The sequence below is a fragment of the Equus asinus genome, chromosome 8, assembly GCF_041296235.1.
Source record: "Equus asinus isolate D_3611 breed Donkey chromosome 8, EquAss-T2T_v2, whole genome shotgun sequence".
Taxonomy (NCBI): domain Eukaryota; kingdom Metazoa; phylum Chordata; class Mammalia; order Perissodactyla; family Equidae; genus Equus; species Equus asinus.
Window position 1 is genome coordinate 83,288,670 of NC_091797.1, and position 24,484 is coordinate 83,313,153.

The 24,484-nt window shown below is 46.1% G+C and overlaps 2 protein-coding genes across 9 annotated transcripts in view; both read right to left on the minus strand.

The window, feature by feature from the left end:
- Positions 1 to 684: 684 nt before the first annotated feature.
- WSB2 (WD repeat and SOCS box containing 2) lies at positions 685 to 19,559 on the minus strand. Of its 6 annotated transcripts, XM_070516156.1 has the most exons (11): positions 19,176 to 19,337; positions 18,347 to 18,373; positions 17,467 to 17,541; positions 12,615 to 12,783; positions 7,691 to 7,935; positions 7,396 to 7,527; positions 4,939 to 5,039; positions 3,406 to 3,578; positions 2,539 to 2,649; positions 2,310 to 2,417; positions 685 to 1,692 (listed from the first exon to the last, which is right to left on the minus strand). In XM_070516156.1, the coding sequence occupies exons 7-11, from the start codon at positions 4,966 to 4,968 to the stop codon at positions 1,530 to 1,532; spliced, it is 585 nt and encodes a 194-aa protein (XP_070372257.1). In that variant the 5' UTR covers positions 4,969 to 5,039; positions 7,396 to 7,527; positions 7,691 to 7,935; positions 12,615 to 12,783; positions 17,467 to 17,541; positions 18,347 to 18,373; positions 19,176 to 19,337; the 3' UTR covers positions 685 to 1,529. The 6 variants fall into 6 exon arrangements, with proteins under 6 accessions (XP_070372257.1, XP_070372253.1, XP_070372256.1 ...); XM_070516152.1 differs by lacking the exons at positions 17,467 to 17,541; positions 19,176 to 19,337 and adding an exon at positions 19,415 to 19,468 and having other exon boundaries at positions 18,347 to 18,433; XM_070516155.1 differs by lacking the exon at positions 17,467 to 17,541 and having other exon boundaries at positions 18,343 to 18,373; positions 19,176 to 19,304.
- A 2,944-nt stretch (positions 19,560 to 22,503) lies between these two features.
- Positions 22,504 to 24,484, minus strand: part of VSIG10 (V-set and immunoglobulin domain containing 10) — a 38,765-nt gene continuing 36,784 nt past the window's right edge. For all 3 annotated transcript variants that reach the window (XM_070516160.1, XM_014854721.3, XM_014854722.3), the window contains one exon: positions 22,504 to 24,454. In XM_070516160.1, coding sequence (XP_070372261.1) covers positions 24,399 to 24,454 — 56 coding nt within the window. In that variant the 3' untranslated portion in view covers positions 22,504 to 24,398. The remainder of the gene's footprint in view (positions 24,455 to 24,484) is intronic.

Genomic DNA, 24,484 nt, shown 5'->3' on the forward strand with positions numbered 1-24,484 from the left:
CGTTATAAAGTTGTCAAATTCTTATACTACCAAAAGGGAGAAGTCAATTATTTCCATCATTCGTGTAAGACTCGCTCCCCAAGAACACCAGCAAAGTTTGAATCTAATGGCCAGGTGGGACCTCAAGGAGCCACCCAGAGCCTCTAAGACTATGCTGTCTGTGATATTTCAGGCTAACCACAAAATTAAAAATTTGCCCAATGCATTCCCATCTGTCCAGTCACACTCACTTGTTTTAAAAGGGGATTTTTCTTTCTTACTGGAAGAAATGAAACAGAGAGCCAAAAGCTTTTCACTTCTTTGCTTCAATGAAAGCTTCTCATCTAAAAGAAATGTTTGCCGTCAGCAGCAAAGGTGGTGGGAGAGATTCCTCTACATTTTCAAGTTTTATAATGTTACACTGGCCCCCATAAAGCACCTATTAAGAAAGCCAAAGGATAAGATGTTGCATTTCTTTTAAAATAATTTACAATATATTAAATTTTCCAAAGGCGGATTTTGTTTGAATGAGGCGTCTCCACTGAAGGAGAGCAGCGCTTTTAAGAAGCTGTTTCTGTTTAGGGGTGGAGTGGAGGCTGGCTGATGAGTCTGAGGTGAGGCAGTAGTCAGCTCTGCATGAGAGTCAGCTCGATCGATGACCACACCAGGTCTTTACACAAGGAAGAAGAGACAGCTTCACAACTGTTGGACTTAAGTACTATGGTTTTTAGATACCGTCGAGAAAAACACAGTTGTACCTTAACATCAGTTGAGAAAATACAATAAATATGGTAACAAATGGCAAACAACTGACAACTCAGTAGCCATTTGAACAGCCATGCAGTTTAGGAATACATCCTTGTGTAATCTGACATATAAATTTGTCATCTGCACATGCACACCATTGTTAAAAACAAAAAAAGCCAATGATAGTGTCTGTATCAGTCAGGAGCACAGCGTCTGAGTCACCTGTAATTTAGTTAAGCTAAGTTAATACCTCACATCAGACGGCTCCAGGAAAATTTTGTCCTGCTGGTCAGAGGGGAGCTAGACAAAGGAGAGCATTTGCCAACATCAAAACAACTGACACAGCAGGAGAGAACTTTAAACGATGCCACCACTGCATCTGAAACACAATAATGACAAGTACTAGGCAGAAGCCACACTTCCCAGTTGAGGGAGTTGAAACTCTGCCACTACACAGAGGCTTTTGAGGGCTAGTTACTCTTATTAAAACAACATCAGTAACTGCACTTTGAATCAGAACAACTAGAAAGAGTTCAAATTGCTGTTTATAAGTGGACTGAAGCTTTAAGGTAAGGCTGTGTTGCCGTGGATGCAGAATCCCCTCTGACTGACTTGTACGTGTCACAGGGGGAAAGATGCATGACCAGTCCACTGGAATCTGGTTTTGCTACATTCTATTCACAATCCCAAAGAGAAATTCTATTTCAATCCAAGACCAGATGTTTGGCCCATTACTCCAGCTACTCCTTTGCCAGGAAGATTTATCCTGCTACAAAGAAAACAAGTTAAGACTGTAGCGTTGCTTAAAAAGTCCTGTACGTGAGGAACTCTTTCATTTTCTTGGGGATTGGCAGTGCTAGCACTTGGTAGGTTGTTAGGAAACTTCGAAGGGCTTTTCGGCATAAGTGCTTCAGTGACGATAGGACCCTAGGAGCTGTCCAGAACTGGACATGGCCATCCCTCGTCCTGAAACGAAACAGAAATCGACGTGTAAGGACAGACCTTGGAAATACATGTTTTCATTGTGATGGTTATTAATGTTTCCACTCTGACTTGCAATAGCAGGAGACTCTGGAGTGAGATGCAACCCTGACCGTTGAAATGGATGTAAAGGCTGTGGTACTAAATAATTCAATCTGCTGAGAGGACTAGAAGAACTCCAGCCACCTTTGATATCAAAGTGCTATCTGTCAGCACAGCCCTCTTTAAACCGCACTATGAGCGCGAATGTAACAGAGGGAAGATGAGTGCCACCGACTGAATTATAGATGTTCCCTGGAAGGTGGTCTCTGCCCTAAATGGTTTCCCATATAAATTCTGCATCATCTTAATTTACGCTTCCTTGCAGACTTGGCCCATTAGGTGGCATGAATTGTAGCTCTTTAATTACATTTAGATTAAATATTAAAGAGTAAATAATAACCTATATTGGCAGAATAGAATATTAGAATTTTAAGTAATCTTGGATTTCCTTAAAGGTTTCCTCATAGGCAAGAAAATTCTAGATGCTTTCTTTCCTTAAAAAGCTACATGATATACTCAGCAGCAATTGCTACCCATCTGTTCAGCTAACAGATACATACCCTGTGGCAATAACTCCACCATGTGGAAAAAATGTGCAGCAAAGACCATTGGTCATAGGAGCAAATGCAATTGGAGTTTTCAGTTCCAGGGCCCAGATCCTGAGGAGCCTGGACGAGAGAAAAAAAGAACATTCACAGATTAGCAGACCTGGGGCCAGATGCCGAGGGTGATGCTAAAATTACTTGCAGGGACTTGCTCTGAGGCCGCATAAAGATGTCTCTTCATTACCTGTCATCCGCCACCGTGGCGAGGTACAAGCCTTCGGGAGAGAAGCACACAGATCTCAGGGAGCTAATGTGGACATCACTGTCGTCCATGGGGGGGTCGAGTTGGGTATGGCTGAGGAGAAAGAAACATGACAGCAGGCCTGGAGTGACAGCCACCCTCCCCCCTTCATTTTCATCCCCAGGCAGGAGGCCAAACTGCCATGGCCATGAAAAGACTCAAGATGCATCTTGTACCCCATATGGAAAAGCTTGGGATTTGCAGACAAGAAAAGAAGACTAAAAAAGTGCATTTCCTAAGGCTCCAAGTGTCTTGTGGAGGGGACTGAAGGGTTACTAACACTCCCTGTGCTAATTTTCTTATGCAAAGTAGGTCAGCCCTTACTTTAACGCCACAGTACAAACTGAAAGTCTTTTTTAAGCTAAGATACATGATAATTATAGGAGTACCTATTATTTGCTTCATAAAACAACAGAGACAAAGGGAAAAACCAGACCAAGTTGTGAGAACACAAAAATTCATTTTGGAAATAACAGTTTCGATAAGAGGATTGTTCTGAGCTTGTTTCTACAGTTATTAGTAAATGGAAAGAAAGAGTCACTTTGAGTTTCATAATGCTGAATCCAAAGAAGTACAGACAGCCTTCTCTATCAGGAGACTCAAAGGCACTCGGGTCTAATTTGAGAACTTAATTGACAATGAAACACTAGTGCACACCAGTGCCTTAGGATAACCACTGAACCCACTGTGTCTTTTCACCAGGGTGTCCCCTCCCATGCCCCAGACTCTAAAAGGGACCTGTCTAATCCAAGGCGGGTTTCTCATCAGTCACCCCACAGAGGAAGTCATACGCAGGGATTCAGTCCTTACTGGAGTGACCTCAGCCTCTCCCCGGTGTAGGGGTCCCACATGATCACGTTGGTATCGTAAGAAGCTGTGACAAGCAAGGCAGAGTCGGGGGAGAAATCACAAGAGACAACACTGCTTTGGTGGCCCTCTAGCTTCCGGATTAATGTGTAGGACCGCATGCTCCATAGAAAGACCTGTGGAAAGTGACAGATGCCTGGTTAGGGGCAGAAACAAAGTGCTGAGAACATGAACAGTCGGTGAGAGGCAAAGCAATGCCCTCTTCAGGCCCCAGGGCCTGGTGAAGCCAGGTTCTCCTCTCCCCTTTTCTACAGCTCTTCCAGAACGTATCATACAGGTTTATAAAGTAACAGGTCTGAATTCTTGAGGCCCCTAACCAATGGACGTGCTCGAGGAACTTCCTTGAAGGGAGAATAAACTGAGCCAGCCTCAGGAAGTCTGCCAGCTACAACATCTCAGTAGAGGCTTCCACATTCTGCTTCCAAGCTGTTTGCAAACAGGCAATATGTGCTGATGAAGACCTAAGCCAAGGGCTATCTCATCCCTTCACTTAAAACCAAAAACAGGGCTCAGAAGTGAGCTCCAGGGCCCCCAACAAAGTGGCGGCACCCTGCCAAGACAGTTTACACCGCCCATATGTTTACAGGACCACGGAAATCTGCCCCATGGCTCTACGTCTGACATAGTTCATCACTTTAAACCTTTCTGAGAATCATTAAAAGTAGGATTTTATTTTCTTCCCTTTAAGAAAACGCTCACTTTCACATAGTTCCAAACCTCAAATGAATGATTAACTACCTGGGTATACCACATAGCTAACTCTTAACTCTCCCAAGTCAGTCACAGCAAACAGCTCGATGCAGGCACAAAATTCAAACAAATTGTGCCCAAATTGTCCTTGGGTTTCTAATACTTGTTTAAATAACAGAAAGGATTTCAGGACAAAGTTCAATAAGTAACTGTACATTTTATGATGTGAAATGGAAATTCTAATTAGGTAGATTCAAATTGGATGGTTCAAAGGAAATTTAGATCCATATATGGATGGCAACTTTTTTTTTTTTTTTTGGTGAAGAAGATTGTCGCTGAGCTAACATCTGTGCCAATCTTCTGCTATTTTGTATGTGGGATGCCACCACAGCATGACTTGATGAGTGGTGTGTAGGTCTGGCCTGGGATCTGAACCTGTGAACCCTGGGGCTATTGAAAGCGGAGTGTGTATGGCACCAGGCTGGTCCCTGGGTTGTAACTTTTAAAATCTTAGACTCCAAGGGGAAAAGACATTTAAAAAGCACTGCTTTACCATTCTGTAAAGGCAAACAGCTCCTCTCTTTTGGTTCAGGTCAAAGTGCAAATCAAATGGGAGGTGTGCAGGAGGAGGTCACCGCTCACCAGCATACCTTCTGTTGGGGCTGATTTGCAGATGGAGTTTGAGGACACTGGCTTACTGACCCTCTCACAACACAGGCTGCTTCAGACACCATGTCTTCCTGAACTAAACCGACAGAGGAAAAGCCAACAATGTTTGAGACTTACCGACTTCTCTCCAGCTGCAGAGCACAGCATGCTGCAGTCCGGGGAGATGGAGCAGCAGTAGACCCACTGCAGGTGGCCCGATAGCACCTGGATCTGCTTACCTAGCAGAGAAACGGAGCCATCAGCGAGCCAACTCTCAAATCCACTACGCAGCAAGACTGAAGAACTGGGAGGAACAGCCACCCACCCAGTACATCCATCTGGTTGTCTATCAACTGAGCCCAAAGGCCCACTTTTTTAATGCAGAGAAAGAAATAAGGCAGGATTTGTCATTTAAACACCTGAAATCTATTAATATGCTATTCTAATGCCCAAAGGAAACTATTACCTTCTGTTTCACCAAATCCACAAGATCAGTGGGATAAAGGGTCAGATTTGACAGCTCACTTTGATAGCAGAGATCATTCTTTTCAGGTCCCCCAACCACCTCAAGCACTTTAAAGCATCCTTCCAAATTTGAGTTTGTTTATCTTCAATTCTTGGTTGTTACACTCTGGCAGTGTCCCCCATCACAAGGATCCCACTCTACGCTCTCACCCTCGCCGGGCTGTCTGGGTGAGTAAGGGTGCAGAGGAATTAGGGCCACATGTTCTGGGGTCAGGCAAACTTGAATTTGAATGGTGGCTCCACTGTTTACTCAGCGCATAACCCAGGGTCAGTCATGCAACCTCTCCAGTTCTCAGTTTTTGGAAAAAACTAAATGCCCATCCATAGGGGAACAGGTGAGGAATGGTTGAACAAATGGTGATATATCCACTCCGTTAATTCAAATGGAATTAGGGATCTAGATTTCCACGGAGTACTGTTTAGCGAAAAAAGCAAGATGCAGAAAAAAATGTGAAGAATATGAATCCATTTTTGTGAAACAATGACCTCAAAACCCATAAATGTAAGAGTGTAGGTGTCTGAAGAGGATTATGTAAGTACACAGGGAAATACAGGAGGCCCTCGGCAGGGGTTACAAGGCTGCAGGGGGATTACAGCGGAATGCAATGGAGGGGAAGACAAGAGGGATGGGGCGGCAGGAGCCAAGCCAAAAAAGAAAATGGGTATAAATAAATATTTTTTTTGAGGGAGTCATGGTTTCTTGAGCTGTCAGATAAGAAGAGTACCTGGCCCCCAGAGTAGTTGTGAGTGTTGAATAAATTAAGGCAGCTTGGTAGGGCAGGGCCAGGCAGCGGGGAACACTACTTTAGTCCCCTCTTCTCCCTGCAGTCCTCATAACTGGCCTAGTCCACTCTGCCCACTCTCAGTCCCCCTCAGCTAGTACCCCCTTCCCAACCACCAAGTGATTTTAAAGCCACTTCCAGGACCTTCCTTAGCTGGCGACAAGCTGCCTCTGGCCACGCATTAAAAATGGCACTGCCTTTGAGAAGGCTTCCCAGTCAGCAGAGCTTTCTTAGACTGTGTGACTTTTCCAAGTTCCATAGTAATGGGCAGAAACTATCCGGAATCCTCTCAGTGATTAGCTGCTGCCAGATGCGGACATTACTAGCACCTTCTTAGCTGTCTGACAAGTTATCAGACTCGTTTCTAAGAGGGCGGGAGAGAGGTCCTCTCTTGTGGCTGTGGGGAGCTGGAACCATCATGGCTCGGGCAAGAGTCCCAGTGCCATTATTGGGGACGAGTGTGCCTCTTCAGGAACCGTCCACATCGCCATTTCCTCCTCCTGCCTCCCTCCAGGCCCTGCGTCCCTGCCCACGTTGGGGAGAAATGGCCTGGAAATAAACTCCCCTTCCCTACGCCACCCTTTCCAGTTAAAGATCAACACCAAAGATGTGTGAAATTCTTTACTGGGCTGCTCCGGTAAGCAGTTCTGCTCAAGGCAGAATTCCATAAAAGTTGACCTTCTCTAGCCTGAGAGAACTCTTCTAGGCAAAGACTCTACTTCACAAAGAAACTCTTTATTTCTAACAGAGTGTACCCAACACGGATGACTTCTAGACGAGCAGTTTCCAGCCTAGGAGACTCTGCCCTCCACGTGGACACCAGGCAATGTCTGGAGACATTTTTGGTTGTCACAACCAGAGAAGGTGCTGGCATCTAACGCGTAGAGGCCAGGGGTCATGCTCACCATCCTAGAATGCACAGGACAGCCCGCAACAAAGAATTATCCACCCCAAAATGTAAACAGTGCTGTGGTTGAGAAAACCTGTTCCAGATCAGTTTTTCCAAAAGGGCTGATATCAGTAGGAGTGAAAATTGGTTCTTGGTGCCCCCCAAAATCACGTGTTTTTACACTGAAAGTATAGACATGCATTCAGTGCATAAATAAACGGTATATCTTTGGTATTAAAACCTCATGGGGGATTAGAAAAACATATCTAAAAAGGATCCTTAGGAGGCAATAAGAAGAAGGTTGAGAACCACTATTCTAGATAAAAATGACCGGGAAAGTGGAGAAAGGAGCAAATATAGTATTTTTGGAGTTGCCAAGTAGTTCTATTAAGTCCATACCATGTTTATTCAGGTCCCAGATGCGAAGAGTCTTATCTCGAGACGCAGAGACCAAAATCAAGCTGCCACTGGGTGTGAAGCTGAGATCTCTCACGACATCTTGGTGGCCAGAAAGATTCAAAAGCAGGAGCCCTGGCGTGGGAGCAGGAGCATTCAGTCAGCGGGAGAGGCGGCACCCAGTCTGCCAGTCACTGCTACACCCCTTAGCCAACTGGGGTGCCAGTAGATCCTCTGTTCCCTAATTAGAACATGCCCACGAGCCTCCAGGACCTTGTGCCGCCCAGAAATGACCTACCTGTCTGCACCTCCCAAATCTTGATTTGCCCATCATTGAGTCCTGTAGCAAGGATGAGGCAAGAGACATCCGGCACTTGGGGATGGTGGCGTGCCCAGAGCTTCCTGCTAGGTGGAGAAGGCCACGGGCTGAAGGCCAAACCCCAGACAATCTGCCCACAGTCAAGAGTCTTCTCCTTTGGGCTGCCTCGTCCTTTTGAATCACTCTTGCTGCTTCGGCTTTTGGCTTCAAACCCTTTAGGGATGCTGGGGGAGAGAGAGTTCTTAATGAGCCTGAAATCGTCACCACGTCAACCAACTTTTCATCCTGGGATACCTAAGATGTTAAAGTCCTAGAAACAAATTGGCCTTCAGTGAATTCTGGTATGATTTTTCTTTTTCTTTCTTTTTAGAATTCATGTAACAGAGGTTCCACTGGCCTTGGATCATCTCATTTGTGATAGCCCTGGAATGGGGTGACCTGCCTGGTGGGATAACTAGATCACAGATGCTCTAGGGAGCCATACGCTTCCTCAGAAAGTTCTCTCAGGTTTTGATGCGTGGAAGGAAAGATGCACTCAGTTTTTCCCATGAGAAAGAGGGCATGCTGTAGGTTTGGAACTGGGGCAGAACTTAGGGTCTGAACACTCATCTGCTCTTCTCCTGCCTGATGAGCCCCCTTACCTCTAGCTTAGAAAGCCCCGAGGAGGAGGAAAATAAACCTCCTTCTGGCCAACACAGTTTGCTTGGTACACACTGATTTCCACCTTCACTGACTATGTTCTAATCAATTAATGAGGCTCTTTCGTTGACTTCTGATGGTACATCCAGCACAGGAACCAACCAGTGGGGTTGTCAAGGAAAGAAAGAACCCACAGAATGGTTCAGGGGTGCCCTGACCTGGAGGAGCTCCTAGCTCAACCCTCTCCTTTCATATTCTACTTATGGGGAAACACAGGCCCAGATAAGCCAAGTGAGACTCCTTAAGACCTGGGCCCTGCCCACTACTCCACCTAGCAGACAGTGTATCGCAAACGCATGCGGAGTCAGACAGCCCTGGGGGTCAGCTGGAAAACGTGAAGTTTCCTGCATGTAGCACACTTTATCAGGGCGAGTATTAAGTCCTACTTTTCTATGTGACCCTGACCACACTCCAGAGTACATCAAACTAGGGGAAATGGAGATGAGAAAGCTGGAACTCAGTTCTATGAGAAGCCCTATACTCAACACACATGTAGCTGGACCTCTTTATGTATATATTTGTTTCCAAAAAGCTGTGAGTTAATCACATTTTTGTCAATTGTGTACTTGAAATATATTAAGGAATTTTAACCAAGTTCACCTGTAAAATTAAAAGGGAGGAACTGTGGCAAATGTAGGCTCCTTCAGCTCTAAAACTCTATTAGTCTAAATCAAGTTGGCAAACTATGCCCAGGCTGGCAGTCAGTTCTTATAAACGAAGGCTAGTTGGAACACCACCACGTTCATTCGTTCACGAACCGCCCATGGCTGTTTTCACACTAGAACAGCACAGCAGAATAGTCTCGACAGAGACTATATGGCCCTCAAAGCCAAAAGCATTTGCCATTTGGGCCTTAATAGAAAAAGTTTGCCAACCCCAGGTTTAAATGGCCAAATGTAGCCTGAAATTTTATTATTCTGACAAAATGTCTGAATGTGGTAATGAAGGTCTTTTCGATTGGCCCTGCTTAATCCACACGCCTCACAGACCTGCTTGGCCCTGGCACAGGGGCCTGGGTCTGCCAGACAGGGAAGTAGCACAGAAAATGCTGGCTACGGGGAGAGCTGTAGGACAGCCTGGAACTGCCAAAGTTACCTTGGTTTGATCTTTCATAAAATCCTAACTCCTATATTTGAATTAAGGAATACATCTGTAGCTACTTTACTACAAAGAAACTAGGGCACATCTACATATTAATTCATTTTAATATTATACATTTAATTTCTCTAGAGGGACTAAAATTTAAAAATCTCCATTTTAGGGGTAGAGTTAACTTTCCTGGGGTCACAAAAGCAGGGGCAGAACTAGAACTAGAACTCGAGTCTTGGGCATCCCAGGCTAGCGCTCAACAGATCACCTGGATTTCTGAGGTTGCCGATGAATCAGGGGATGAGTGACAGGAGGTGGCAAAATGCGATCATGGGAAGGGCAAGAGAGATCACTGGGAGAACTTCACCGAAATTAAAGTTTCTAAAAACTTTATTTCTAAAAGTAGTACAATTACCTAATTAATATCAATTATTTGCTCAATATCAAAAGCACTGTAACATTTTTAAAAATGTGTAACAATCCTAACAGGAATATAAAGGCCCTAAATTCCCCCTTTTTAAAGGACTTTTAAAATAATTATTTTAAATTATAAAAATAGAGAAACATGGGAAAAATTTGGAAATGAGAGAAACAATAAAAAAAATTACCCATAATCCTAACACCACTCTAACCACAGTAAACATTTCACTGTAAATTTTTATTTATGTGTATACACATATGTTTAAAAAAAACAAATTTGGGACCATATTGCATATATGGTTTTATAGCTCACTTTTTTCAATAAGCCTTAAACTATAAGCATTTCCCCAAGTTAATATTCTTTAAAATGTGTGATTTTAAACATGTTACTTTCAAAACAAGTAACTTATTTAATATATTAAACAATAACATTTTCTCTCATTATATTAGATACACAAAAAAAGGTTAATGCTCAAATCCCCATTTTCCTTAGTGAACACTGGAAGAATAAATACCTCTAGTAAAGTATACATTTGATACAAGAGTAATTTTCAGGAAAACAGATTCTCCACTTTATACTTTTAAAATAAACTTTTTCAGACTATAAATTTATATCAGACTTAAGTGTGGATATGAAGTTGAGTCTCTCGTATTTTGAGTGCAAGATCAATAAACAACGAACGACCTTGGCATTATCAGTAAACTGAGCACAGAAGGAACCGAAAATCACGATTAAAAAAACACATAAGAATCTTTGATGGCTGCAAAAATATCATACGGCAACGCCACAATTTCCTTAACCATTCTCTCATCACTGGATTTTAAGCGATTTCTGATTTTTCACTACTATATAATTAATTTCGTGATGAAAATCGCATATGGAAACAGATGACCCCATTTCTGAGATTCCTAACAGCTGGGAGAACATTTTAAGGTCCTTGATGCATACTGCCAAACAGCCTTCCTTCCACAAAGTGCATCAATCCACACCCCGCAATCCCAGCAGTGTGCAGAGTACCCATCTCAGCAAACTCTTGCCAGCATTACTTATTATCAAGGCAACAAGCTGCACACTGAACTTATAAAAAACTTAAATTTAATGTGATTTATAAAAAATGCCTAAAACAAAACAAATGAGACCCTCAAGGGCAGGGGCTGTGTTTGATTTATTTCAGGATTCTTAACCCCTAGCTCAGGGTCAGGCAAAGAAGATTTGCAGCAAATGTTGGCTGAATAAATAAATGCAGACATAGAGCTGCCCTGGAACAAACAAAAAGATGCAAATGCTGGGCCATCTGACTGGGAGCTCACAACATGCAGACACGGGACCTGTCCAGCCCAAAGAAAGAAAAACTAGTTAGTATCAGAAACTAAACTTAGTCGCTAATAAAAAGACAAATACCCAATTTAAAAATAGGCAAAAGATGTGAACAGACATTTCTCCAAAGAAGATACACAAAAGGTCAATAAGCACATGAAAAGGTACTCAACATCAGTAGCCATCAAGGAAATGCGAATCAAAACGACAAGGAGATGCCACTTCACATCCACTAGGATGGCTACACCATCATCGAAAAGACAGACAATAATAAGTGTTGGTGAGGATGTGGAAAAGTCACACATTGCTAGAGGGACTGTAAAATGGTGCAGCTAGTCTGGAAAACAGCCTGACAGTTCCTCAAACAGTTAAACGTGAAAAGATACGTCCACACAAATACTTGTATATAAATGTTCATAGCAGCATTATCTATAACAGCCCAAAAGTGAAAACAACCTAAATGTCCACCAACTGATAAATGTATAAACAAAATGTGGTATCTCCACACAGTGGAGCATAATTTGGCAACAGAAGGAAATGAAGTACTAATACAGGCTACAACTTAGGTAACTGTGAAAATATTATCCTAAGTGAAAGACGTCAGTCAAAAAAGGCTACACACAGGGCCCGGCCACATGGCCGAGTGGTTAAGTTTGCACGCTCTGCTCTGACGGCCCAGGGTTTCACCAGTTCGGATCCTGGGCACAGACATGGCACCGCTCGTCAGGCCATGCTGAGGCAGCGTCCCACATGCCACAACTAGAAGGACCCACAACTAAAAATATACAACTATGTACCAGGGGACTTTGGGGAGAAAAAGGAAAAATAAAATCTTAAAAAGAAAAAGAAAAGACTACACAGTGTATGATTCGATTTATGTGAATGTCTAGAATAGGCAAATCTGTAAAGACAGGAAGATTAGCAGCTGTTCAGGGCTGCAGAGTAGGAGGACGGCTAAGGGATGTGGGGTTTCTTTTTGGGGTAATGAAAATGTTCTAAGAGTGATCATGGTGATGGATGCACAACTCTGTGAACATACGAAAAGCTACTGAACTGTACAATTCAATTGTACAATTTGCACATACAAATTGTAGTTTTCTATGATTGTATCATACAATCATACATTGTACGATACGTAAATTCTATCTCAATAAAGCAGTTAAAAAAGAACTTGGAGCTAACGGAATCTCGATAGAATTAATTTTCGCACATACAGAATGCAGGACTCTGGAAACCCAATGATCAATTCCCGAACTGTTCATTTTCCCTCTCCTGTTCTTGGGCAGGGAGACCCCAAATGGCAGGACTAATTTGGGAAAGTGCTCATGCTCTCCATCATGAGGACTCTCTTGTCCCTTTGGGTGCCAGAATACTTACAACTGCTCCTCCAGCGGCCAGGGGATCAGCTTGACAATGCAGTGTCCTTGAGACCAAGCAAACCAGGAACCATCTGGGGAGAAGGCGACACTCCAGGTTTCACAGCTTGACTTCCAATCAAACTGGTGGGGGCGCCCGGGCTTGAGTTCGGCCAGCAGCAGTGGTTCCTCTGGGAGGGGAGACAGTATGCTTCAAACAAGCCCCCTCAGTTCCACGGAGGCGGGGAGCCAGGCTCCCTGACCACCTTGCTCACTCAGGTACAGGAAAGCTGCTGTCTCCCCATGGCAAAGGGTGACACTATGGAGGCTGAGAGGGAGTTGTCATTTAAATGACCTGGGGCGATAACAGTAGCCACAGGCCACATTCCACTGCCATTACTCAGTCCCGGGACTCCAACAGATTGCTGGTTAACCATGACTCAGAGTAACCTTTGTGCGGGTGAACCCAGTGAATGGAGGCCTCATTTTCCTATGAATGCCTGAGGAGGAAGAGAGGAGAGACCAGGCAAGGATCATGCTGCATGGTGCAGATTAGGAGGCCTTCACATGTATCTCAGGTCTCCTCAAAAAGAACCTGCTGTGAGGCCACAAGTGAAAGGAGTATCTCAAACTCCAAGGCTCCGGCTCACTCACCAGCATGCTCCTCCTCATCCAGGCTAAAACGCTCAGCACTTGCCCTGCTTCCTCTCCCTCAGGCCTAATGATCAGGCTCCCACTTCCATCTCCTCTCTGTTCCGATTTAAATCATCCCATCTTGCCCAGGTCTTTTACAAGACTCTCCTGATTCATTTTCCTGCCCCCAGAGACCCTGCTAAAGCTGAAACACACATCACATCACAACATTTCTTTCAAATACATCCCACCTGCCTACACAATAAAAGACGCTGGGCCCCGGCCTTCCACCCAACACCATCGGCCCCGGGCTCCTTTCTGTTACAACTCCCTGCACGCCACATCTGGCCACACAAGTCTTCCCGAGCAGCTCAGGCACGTTCACGTCTGGACTCATTCTCTGCCTAGGAGAATCCCACTTAGATTAGCAACAGAGACGTCTACCCTGATCTCACACTATCAAAGCGCAAGTCGGTCCACCGCTTATTCCATTCTCTCCTGTAGTAACCAGTTTCCCTTGCCCACCCCCCAACCAGAATTTAAGCACCTTGTTCAAACAGCAAGACAGTTAAACCTTCGTTTCTCTCGGGCTCTAGCACAGCACCTTGTGAAGAGCAGGTGCTGGATCGGTGCTTCTTCATCAGCCTGCAGGGCAGTTCCTACATCAATTCTCTACTCCAAGAGAAGAGTCTCCATGGCTGACAAAGCTTCTAAGTTAAAGGCCTTCTGAATTGATTTTTTGACCACTAGGATTGTGATGCATACTAATATAAATACTGGCCTCCATCCTGAATGAGGTCACTTCCTGATGTTCTACTTTAATGGTTTCGAGACTCTGACCCTTTCATATGTTACCAGATAGTAATTTAAATAGCCCATATTTCATATACTTTAGGACATATCCTTATACGTCTTCTCACATTTGGACCTCACTGAAATCAGGATGTACCTTACAAGTGATGTGGATCAAGGCTGCCCCAAGTACAGAAGCCCAAGGTGTCCTGGCCTACATGCTGATCTATATGACCAGATTCACATCTAAAGTTATACGACCACACAATAACCAGACCCCATCTGCACTGAAAGCCTGTAATGACTTTTTACATCATCTTTTCTTTGTCTAGTAAAAATAAGTACCCATGCCTTATAAATTTAGCCCCAACTCTCAACACACTGCAGCAGCTCTTCACTCCCCATGGGTGCTGTCCCCATGCCTGCAGCTCTTTACTGCCCGTGGGTCCTGTGCCCACGCTATTCTCTGAATAAAGGAGCACTACCGCCAGACCTTGAGAGTCCAAGAAATCTTTCTTTTGACTCCTTGACTCGCCCAGCCCGCATCACAAGGACTAACTTTTCATAGTTAAATACGCAGTATTTTTTCTCAGGGATACATAATGGCAATACAATTCATGACATCTTGGATTCAATGAAATAGATGGTAAAGATGCACGTATTTGTGCATATATGTATATAATATTTATATATGTATACATTTTCTGGTATATACTTTATAGGAAAATACATGGGTGTATCTTGTTTTATAGAATGTGTTGCTAGAAATTCTGTCTTTAAATAGAATTTTAATAAATCCTATCAAGCCTTTGGTGGCTTTGCTATTCAAAGAAAATTTAAGGAAGTTTCTTTGTAAAGAAAATATTCATTCCCTCAGGTTCCGTGTGTAAGTATAGGTTTTACTATATTAGGTCTGTCTCGATGAGCATTTGTAAAGGCCCAGGTAATTCCTCCTGGAAATGTGTATGTGTTTGCACATATGATCCTCTCATTTACGCAATTACTTGTCTGTAGGCGCATACTCCTCTGGACGTGAATATTTGTATGGTAAGAAGTTACTTTATATTGTAAATCCAAAACAGGTCTCCTGACGTTACGCAGCAATCCCACAGCGTTTTCTTCAATCTCGTTACTTCTAGATATTTTCTTATGACGACCCAGCCATAGTATGTTAATGCCTCCTTCATGTAGTCCAGTGGTTCTCAAACGGGGGTAATTTTGCCCCCTGGGGACATGTGCCAATTTCTGGAAACATTCTGGTTGTCATAACTGAGGACGGTGCTACTGGTATCTAATGGACAGAGGCCATGAATGCTGCTAAACATCCTACAGTTCACAGGACAGCCCCCGACACAAAGAATTATCTGACCCAAAATGTCAACAGTGCCAAGGTCGAGAAACCTGGACGTAGTCAAATATTAAATGACATTGACTGATCTGGAGATAAATTTTCATCAGTTGACTTCTTTATTCCATCCTAACAACATCCACACTTGGTTCACTTCTTCCACAACATGCAAATCATCCACCCTTTTGACACCATGGAAACTCTACGCAATATAAACTTGATTTCTCTCCTTTCTTAACCTCCCACCAAATCCATTATCAAGTCCTACCAAGTCTGTTTCCAAAAGACTCGGCAAACCTAACTTCTCTTCATCTCCATGGCTACTACTCTAACCTATGCAACATCATCTCATCACCATCATCTCATCTAATCTATGAAACATCAGCTTTCACTAAGCAGCCTTCTAACTGCTCTCCTAGCTCCTGCTCTGGCTCCCACCATCCATTTTCCTCACCAGAGAGATTAATTTCAACCACTCCTAGAATAAAATCCGAACTCCTCGCCCTGACCTCGAAGGCCTGCATAAACCTGGCCTCTGCCTTCATCTCCCACCTGAGTTTACACCTCTCCTCTCCCTGCCCCCGGCTCTAGCACACTAGCATTTTCTCACCCCTTGACTGTGCGCAATTAGTTCCAACCTCAGGACCTTTGCCCAGATTGCCCCCCTCCCATGGCTGGCTCCCTCTCTTCATTCAGGTCTGCGCTCAAATGACAACTCCTTACAGAGCCCTTCGCTGACCCCAAGTCAATCTCCTTCACAACTCCTCACTTTATTTTCTTTACAGCACAATTGCCAGTATGATTATTATCCGTCTCCCCCAACTAGGACATCAGCTCCACAGGAGCAGGGACTTTGTGCCCAGCAGAACTGCTGGCAGAGGGCAGGCAGACAGTAAATATTTGCTGAATAAATATACATGGTATGCCTCTTTAAATATAAATGAAATGGAGCCTCTTAAACTATTATGATGCCTATGCCAAACATTTTGCATGAAATGCTTCTTAAACACAAGCCATACCCAGATTTCACACTCTATTTCTATGATTTGGGGATTTAATCTCTTGCTATTTCAGGCTCAGGAATCTAGAAGCTAAAAGAAGAAAGAACTCAGTGACTCCTGTCTGTTCGTTTCTATAACTAAGGAAATTCTGACGGGGAGTCTGGGCCCAAACTAAACTTGGCTGCTGGAAAAGAAAGCCATAATTAGTGCAGAACTGGAAAAAAAAAAAAAAACGAAGCCAGGAAGATCCAGCCTCATCTGGGATTGTACCTGCGGTGGCCCTTCTTGGTGAAAAGGCCTATAGATCAAGGTTTTCTAATCAAACATTGGGATGTGTTTAGACAACTAGGCCAAAGGAAAGATATTTATTATGGGACTCTTCTGTGAATGGAGACTCGCCTTAACACAGAGATGGAAGCAATATGACTCCAGCTGGCAGGAAGCTTGGTGATTCGTCCTGTCTCAGGATCTTTGCATTAGATGTTCCATTGGCCTGGAAAATTCTGCCTGCCTGGCCCCAGATCTTTGCCCGGCTGCTCCATCTTATCATTCAGGGCTCAGTGCTGATGTCACCTTCTCAGAGACCTTCTTGGCCTCACTATCTAAAGTGTCCCAGTCACTTTCCTCTCACTCCATTTAGTTTTCTTTATAACCATCACTTACAGATGTTTTCTTGATCGCTTACTTGTTGTTTTTATGTATTTATTGTCTAACTCTTCCCCAGTCCCACCCAGAACTTGTCTATCTGTTGACTGCTATTGAGCTGTGCTGTCCAATACAGTAACCACTAGCCAAGTGTGGCTACTGGCCACTTAAGTGTGGCGAGTCCGAATTAAGAAGGGCTGTTAGGTATATAATACACACTGTATGATGGATTATAATTAGGCTCTGGGTGTTGACACGATGTAATCTACATAGAAATCGAAATATAATGAAATACACCTCAAATTTATATAATGTTATAAAATAGTGTTACTGCACTTAAAAAAATGGCAAAAGAAAAAAAATACAAACCAAGATTTTATTATTAAAAAAAATAGTTGCATATAGTTCAATTGTTGCGAAGTGTGACAATGTAAAGGTGGTGCATTCTTACGTACAACAGCTTTTCGCTCCCAGGGCAGCCTCAATAACGCTGCACTTCTGTTCTGCATGAATATGTATAAAATGTAATGCTGCAAAAAAATAAAATCCAATAACTGAAAGAAAAAAAAATACTACACATTGTATTTCAAAGACTTGGTACCAAAAAAATCCTAAAATATATCAATGATCAATCATGATTGCATGTTGAAATTATACTTTAGATATGTTGGATTGACAAAGATAGTTTTAAAATCAATTTCACTTTCTTTACTGCAGTTACTAGAACATTTTAAATGACATTACGTGGCTCGTATTACATTTCTATTGGCCAGCGATGGCCTAGATAGTGCCTGGCACATAGTAGACACTCAATAAATATTTATTGAATGAATAAATGAATTCTATCCACTGCTCTGAAGATATCTATTGTTGTCCATTGTCATCTCATTTCAATGGGCTTTACTGAGTTTCAAAAGAACGTAACTCTTGGGCTTTTTTTTTTTTTTTTACAGTAGCTTAGCAGCTCTCAAGAGCTCTGCTCATACCCCTAAAACACACGTCAATCATTAGGAAAAACTCAAAACTGGAAACAGATTACTACTAAAAAGGGAGGTTAGCTACAGATCCTTTTGGATTTAACTCTAGGGAGCTCATGGAAACAACAGCGGAAGCTATTAAAGATTCATGCAAGATTGGGGCAAACAGTGGGGCCATTTAAAGAGATCCGTGGGTAACACATTCACTGAAAAGAAAGCCCTTATCTAGATGGGAAGGCGGAGAGAGCGGCCTCCACACCTTTTACTGAATGCCTGACTCCAGCAAACAAAGAAATGTCATTTCCCAAATTAAAAAGTTACACCACCCCAGGGAATACCCGGATTTCAACCTACCCACCGGCAATCCCTGCTCCATCCAACAAGCCTGGGAAACACAAATAGCAACAATCAGAATCCTCCAGACCAGGACGACGCTCGAGCTTCACTGGAAGAATACAAAGAGGTTCTAGAACAAATTCCCAGCCCTAGGCCTGGACCCGTTCTGAGAATGCTCCCTAAAGAACGTGCCTTTAAGCATGGGGTCTAGTCAAGAGTTCCGACCCCCGGAATAAATCCCAAGCCCGCCCCCAATTTCTATATAGGTGAGGTTTAGGGGCAGGAAACCCACCCCAAACTTCTAAATAGGTGAGGTTCAGGGGCGAGGCGGGTGGACGGGAGACCCGAGGGCCAGGTCCCGAGGCTGTGCCTGTGCCGAACCGGCACACCGTTCCCACCGAGCCTGCCGTCCGCCGGGCTGGCTCGCAGCGCAGCCAGTACCCTGACTCCCGGCCTCCGATGACAGCGGGGCACAAGGACGCAGGGCCTCACCCAGCAGGGAATCCTCAACTTGCCGCACCGTACGTGTCACCAGGGATCAGCATCCCCAGCGCCACCCCCCTTGACGAATCCGTCTCCCCTGGAAGACGCTCGGAAGCACTTTGTAACGGGGACCCCAGACCCCAGCCTCTGGACAGGCGAGTCTGGGAAGCTCCCAACCTCCCACGGAGGCAGGCACTATTGTTGTCCCATTTTGCAGATACGAAACAGACTGGGGGTAGGCGCACCATCGCACCGCCTGGAAGGGGCAGAGCGGACTCCCACCCCGACCTGCGAGTGCGTCACCTGCACCTGGCCACCCCCCCCAACCCCGAGTATCACCCTTAGGGCTCGGCGCACCCTCATCCCACCGGGCGGAGGTGCCAGGCCCCCGTCCCAGGGGGTGGGGGTCCCGCCACGCCGAGGCCCGATCTCCCCGGTCCCGTCGGCTCCAGGAGACGGGGTGGCGGCCGCTGACAGCGAAAGTGAAACAAAGCTGGGCGCCGGGCGCGCACCCCGCCGCCTGCCCGCGCGGACGGCCCAGGCCGGCCCCCCCTGAGCCCGGCCGAGCCCGCCCCCAGGCCCGGGAGGGCGCCCCCGCCCCACTCACCTCCGGCCTCCATGGAGGACGCGCGGCCCCGCGGCAGGCGGCGGGCGCCTCAGCCCCCCGGGCCGCCGGCTCTCATGCCGCCCCCGCCCCGGCCCCCGCCCCCTCCCGCGCCCCGGCCCCGCCGCCGCCGCCGCGCCCGCCGCCCGGAGAGGCCATCAGCTGCTTCCCGTCACATGGCGGCGGCGCGGGCGGGCGCGGGGCGGGGCCGGGCGGGGAGCGGGGCTGAGGGGAAGACGGGGGCGGGGCGCGGCGGGGGACCCGGGGGCGGGGCTGAGGGGAAAGGGGGCGGGCAGGTGGCCGCGGGCGGGCAGGTGGACGCCGCGGGGACGAAAATCGGGGGCGGAGGGCGGGGCCAGGGGGAACGGAGGAGGGCGTGGGGCGGGCAGGGCGAGGGCTAGGGAGACGTGGGGAGGGGCGGGCGAGCGCGAGCCGGGTAAGACCGGGGCGGGGGTCCAGGATAAAACCCGTGAGGTGGGAGAGCGGAGTGAGAAAAAACGGGGGGGGGGGGCCAGGGTAAAACCTGTCGTGGGGGGAGCGGGCTGAGAGAAAACGGGGGGGCAGGCTAAAACCTGTGAGGTGGGAGAGCGGGCTGAGAGGAAACGGGGCGGGGGGGGCAGGATAAAACCTGTGGTGGGGGGAGCGGGGCTGACAGAAAGCGGGGTGCGGGCAGGGTAAAACCCGTGGTGTTGGGGAGCGGGGCTGAGGGGAAAGGCGGGGCGACGAGGGCCAGGTACTTGGGGGTTGCGTGGTCTGAAGGGGAAATGAGTAAAAATGGGGGTGGCAGAAACGGGGCAGAGGGCACGCCAGCCACGGAAAACCTAGGGGACTTGGGGCTTAGGGGAAAACGGGGAGGGGGAACGGAGCTAAGCGGGAGTGGGGAGGAGGGTAATGGGTAAAAGAGGGGGTGTGCGGTGGGGCTGAAGGAAAAACGAGGGAGGGGGCACCGGATGGCACCAGTAGTGGGGGGGAGCTGAGGAGAAAACTGAGGGCGACGCGGCAGGGTGACACCCGCGGGAGGGGGGGACCAATAAAAAAGAGGTGGAGAGCAGGAGGAGGAGACTGGAATAAAAATGAGGACCTGAAGACACCAGGGATGGGGGATTGGGGAGACAAAAAGCTAACACGAGGAGAGAAGGGGGTTCGGGGACACAGAAGCGGGTGGAAAGCGGGGAGGGGAGTAATGAGGTTAAAGAGTAAAATGGGGACCTGGAGGCCAGGAGCCCAAAGGTTCAATGGGAGCCGAGGTGGAGGAGACCAACACCGGGGCTGGGGACCGCGTGCAGGGACAGAGGCAGGGGTGAGCTCGGCCCATTTCTTAAAAATGGGAACCCGAAAAAGCCCAGGGGAAAATGGAGAGTGAAACGGAGCATGCCAAGGTTAAAATGGGCGGTGAGAAAGCGTGGCCAGCAAGAGAAAAAGGGGGATCCCAAAAGTGGGGGTCCAAAGACGGACAAACGGGGTAAACGTGGGTGTGATCTCCGAGGGCTGAGGAGAAAGGGGGCAGGAAAGAGGTGCTCAGGGACGGCGGCGAACAAGTCACTCGGGCAGAGGTAAAATGGGGACTCGGGCTTGGATTGAACACACAAGCACCGTTAAAATGGAGGGACTGGGTGAAAAAGAACGTGGGAAAGTGAGGTTAAGGTAGGAAACAGGAATTTGGTTAGAAAAGAAATGGGTTTAAAATGGGACAGTTGTGATGAGCTTAGAGAGCTTGGAGTAAAGTGAAAGGGGGAGAAGGGAATGACCTAAGAGGAAAGGCCTGGAACAGGAAGAGGGAATGGAATTGGGCAACCTCAAGTGAGGTGTCCTGGGGACTACAATTAGCTGAGCCCAGTGAAAAATCTCAAAAGCCATCAGCAACTATGGGACAGGACAGCTGCTATAAACTGTCTTTTCAGACAGACCCTCAGATGGTCCCTAACTCCTATCCTAGCCCTTTAATGTCAGAAAGCATGCAATCTGACCAAAAAGGGGCATGTGTTGGAGGATATGCAGGTAGAAAGGAATGGAAGAACACGTTCCTCAGGGAGATTAGGTAAAGTGAAAGTGTCTCAGTAGGTATAACCGGGTAGGTAACATCTACAAGTCATGGAAAAGAATAAAATGACAACAAGGACAATATTGTTACCGAGATTGGGGAAGATAGTAAAAAAAAAAATTGGGAAAGGCAATCCCATTTCCCCAAATCTTTCAGTTTATTAATCAAGTCTAAATCAAGATCACGAAAGCACTTATTTAAAAATAACTTTATTCCAGAATCTTTTTTTAAAAATCCATATTGTAATCTCAGAACAAATTTCTCCCCAAACCCCGCCCACCCACCATCACCAAATTTTAAACTGTAAATAATGCAGAGGGACCTGCTTATTCTTTGCAGCAGTTCCTGGCCAGTCCCCTGGTGAGAAATACCAGTTGGCACTTACTGCATCATCATAAATTTCACCCAGCAACGGTGATTTTCCAGGTTTCAGTGCAAGGGTGATAGAAATTTTCCGTCATGCATTTTCTTGCTGCAATAATAGGGCCTGTATGTGCTTGTGAGAATTAGAGCCAATATCAAAGCCACAGGATTATGGGAGCCCCTTCCCTGGTGTCCACCAGATTTTGAAGAAAAGAAATGTGAGTTGTGATAGCCCTGAATTATTTATCTTCCTGGTTCTGATAAGCAGATCTCCTGGTCTCTGAGTTCATAATACATTCCGATAAGATTTTTCAAAAGCACAATGTAATAGCTTGGACTTTGCTACACAAGTCTGTAACCTACTGTCAACATGCTTGTGGATTTGGGGATGGGTTATCTCTTAAAGAAAAGAAAAGTCCTAATTCTTCAAAAATCCTTAAAACTTGAAGACCCCCAGCACCTGGGCTCTTAAGTGACGCAGCCACATTAATGTGTTCACAGGGCTCAGATAGCAGTGACAGCAGTCACAGCTCTGCTCGTCAAAGGTTTATGGTGTTTGGCACCAAGACCCTGACACTCCCATTTGCTAGTGGAAAAAACCCTGCCTCGAAGATTTTCTGTTGTGTGTGTGTGCAAGAGGAAGTGGCAGAAAGCATCTCAGTGATCTTGCAAATTATTCTTTGTGTTCCCAACTAGGGATTTTTTTCCTACAGTTTTTTTTCCTTTTTTTAAATATGGTTGCCTCTGCATAATCGACTCTCAGATTCAGGAGCGTACTGATGAAGACTAAAGGAGAGACTAGCTCAGTGTTCAGTGACTTCAGAAGCAACCTATCTTCAGCATCTTGTTCTGAAATGACACTAACTTAGACTGGGTGGAGTGGTTCAGTTCGTGAGGTACCAGGCAGCAAAGACCCAGCCCACAAGAACTGCAGTTCACAGCTATTCCTGAGGGGCGAACGTTGCAGCCAGCTCCTGAGCTGCCCAGCGTTCCGAGCTGGGGACAGGGCTCACTTCTAGTGATTTGCTTAGTTTAGTCCCTTCATCCAAGAAAACCGATACCCAACCACACCCGCAGAGTAACCCTGCGGATAACCAGCTGCTCACCTTAGGAGTCCCAGTGCCTGTAATTGGAGAAAGGAGGTTCTCCTTGAAGCCCTAGGTTTTGTCCATCAGAACAGGGTATGCAACATTAAAGAGTGCAAATTCAAGTCAGATTTTCATGTTTAGCGCATATCCTTTGCTAAGGTCCCTAACATTTAAGAGATTTGGATGAAATCAGAAAAATAAATCTCTAAATTGTACAGGGATTTATTGGAAACATCAGCAGCTTAAACTCATCACATGTTATTTTCTTTTGAAACTTAGTATTACGGATCAGTGTATCCTCCTAATATCCTTAAATAGGAAGGAAACAAGTTTTCCCATTTCCAAGAGTGAGAAACCGGCCAGATGAGCTGGTCTGCCCAAGGAGTACTTTATCACCGAGATACTCCATTACAAAACATTCCTCCTGCCTCCTTTCAAAGCCACAGGGGAAAGGAAGAATGGGAAAGTCTGAAAGCTAACTGTGCATCACTCAAGAGGCTTCTGTATAAATATGAAACTCCGGAAAATGTGAGGTGTCAATGAAAGGCACTTCCTGGTATGGGCCTCTACCTCTTTGGAAAAGAATTGTATCTCCAGGGAAGCAAAAACCATCAGGAGAGCTCTACTAATGCCCTCAGTGGAAACCATGCTACAAAGAAGGAAGAAAAGATGAAAGGGCCAGGCAGCAGCTCGCAGCTTACAGCTGACGGTTTTTTTCCACTAGGGAAGGCAAAGGAGCAGATAACTAACATCCTTTGAGCACCTCTTAGGCACTTTCACATCCAAAAGTACCTCGTTTAGTCCTCACCACAGCCCTGGAAGGTAGGTGTGAGTTCACCTGTTTCATAGATGAGGAAATTGAGGCCCAAGGGAGAGGAAAAGCAACCTGCGCCACCCCACAAAACAAGTCAGGGGCAGGGCACAGAATCAAGACTGAGTGTCCAACTGCAAAACCCGAACCAAATGGCCTCCCTCTGATGAGCATCAGTAGCTGACACCACCTCCTCACCTTTTCCAGGGAGCTGACATTTCTCTGGTTTCTCAGCTCACCTGGGCAGTGAAAAAGTGTCCTTGTCACCCCAGGCTAGTCCCTGTGTGCTGGGGCTGGGTGGTTACAGACCTTTAATAGTGGCAAAGGGCACTGGGCCAAGTGCCTCCCCCTACTCCTGTCCCTACAAGTCAGCATCAGTCAACCTGGACAAAGCCAGGAGTCACAGGGAAAGGGGCATCTCAGACGCCAAATGCAGCTGTCCCTGACACGCTGCCTGTTCCCAAAGCTTTTTAACATCCTTGAGAAAACTTACAGCACGTCAAGCCAATTTAGGAAAAAAATGTCAGGAAAAGTGTGTGTGTGTCTTTCCTTTTTACCAAGTCCCCCAAACCTTTTGAAGCCCTCAGGCAGGGGTGCAGGTCAAGTCAAAGCAGAATGCAAAGCTCATCTTCAACGTAGCTTTCCAAGCTCTCAAGACAGGATAGTGAAGGACAGTTCTCTTCTTCAAACTGGCCTGTCCTGTTCTTGAACGATGTCACTCTGCTGCTCACTGCTGTCGTCTGTACGGAGGGAAAAATAGATGCGACTCT

Excerpts from the sequence above, each read along its gene's own strand:
- WSB2 (XM_070516152.1), bottom strand. Across the intron at positions 12,784-18,346 it reads GGATGGAGCAGGGATTGCCG|AGGAACCACTGCTGCTGGCC; the intron begins GTGGGTAGGTTG and ends CTCCCCTCCCAG. Across the intron at positions 5,040-7,395 it reads CTGGGACCTGAATAAACATG|GTAAGCAGATCCAGGTGCTA; the intron begins GTATGGACTTAA and ends TTTCTCTGCTAG.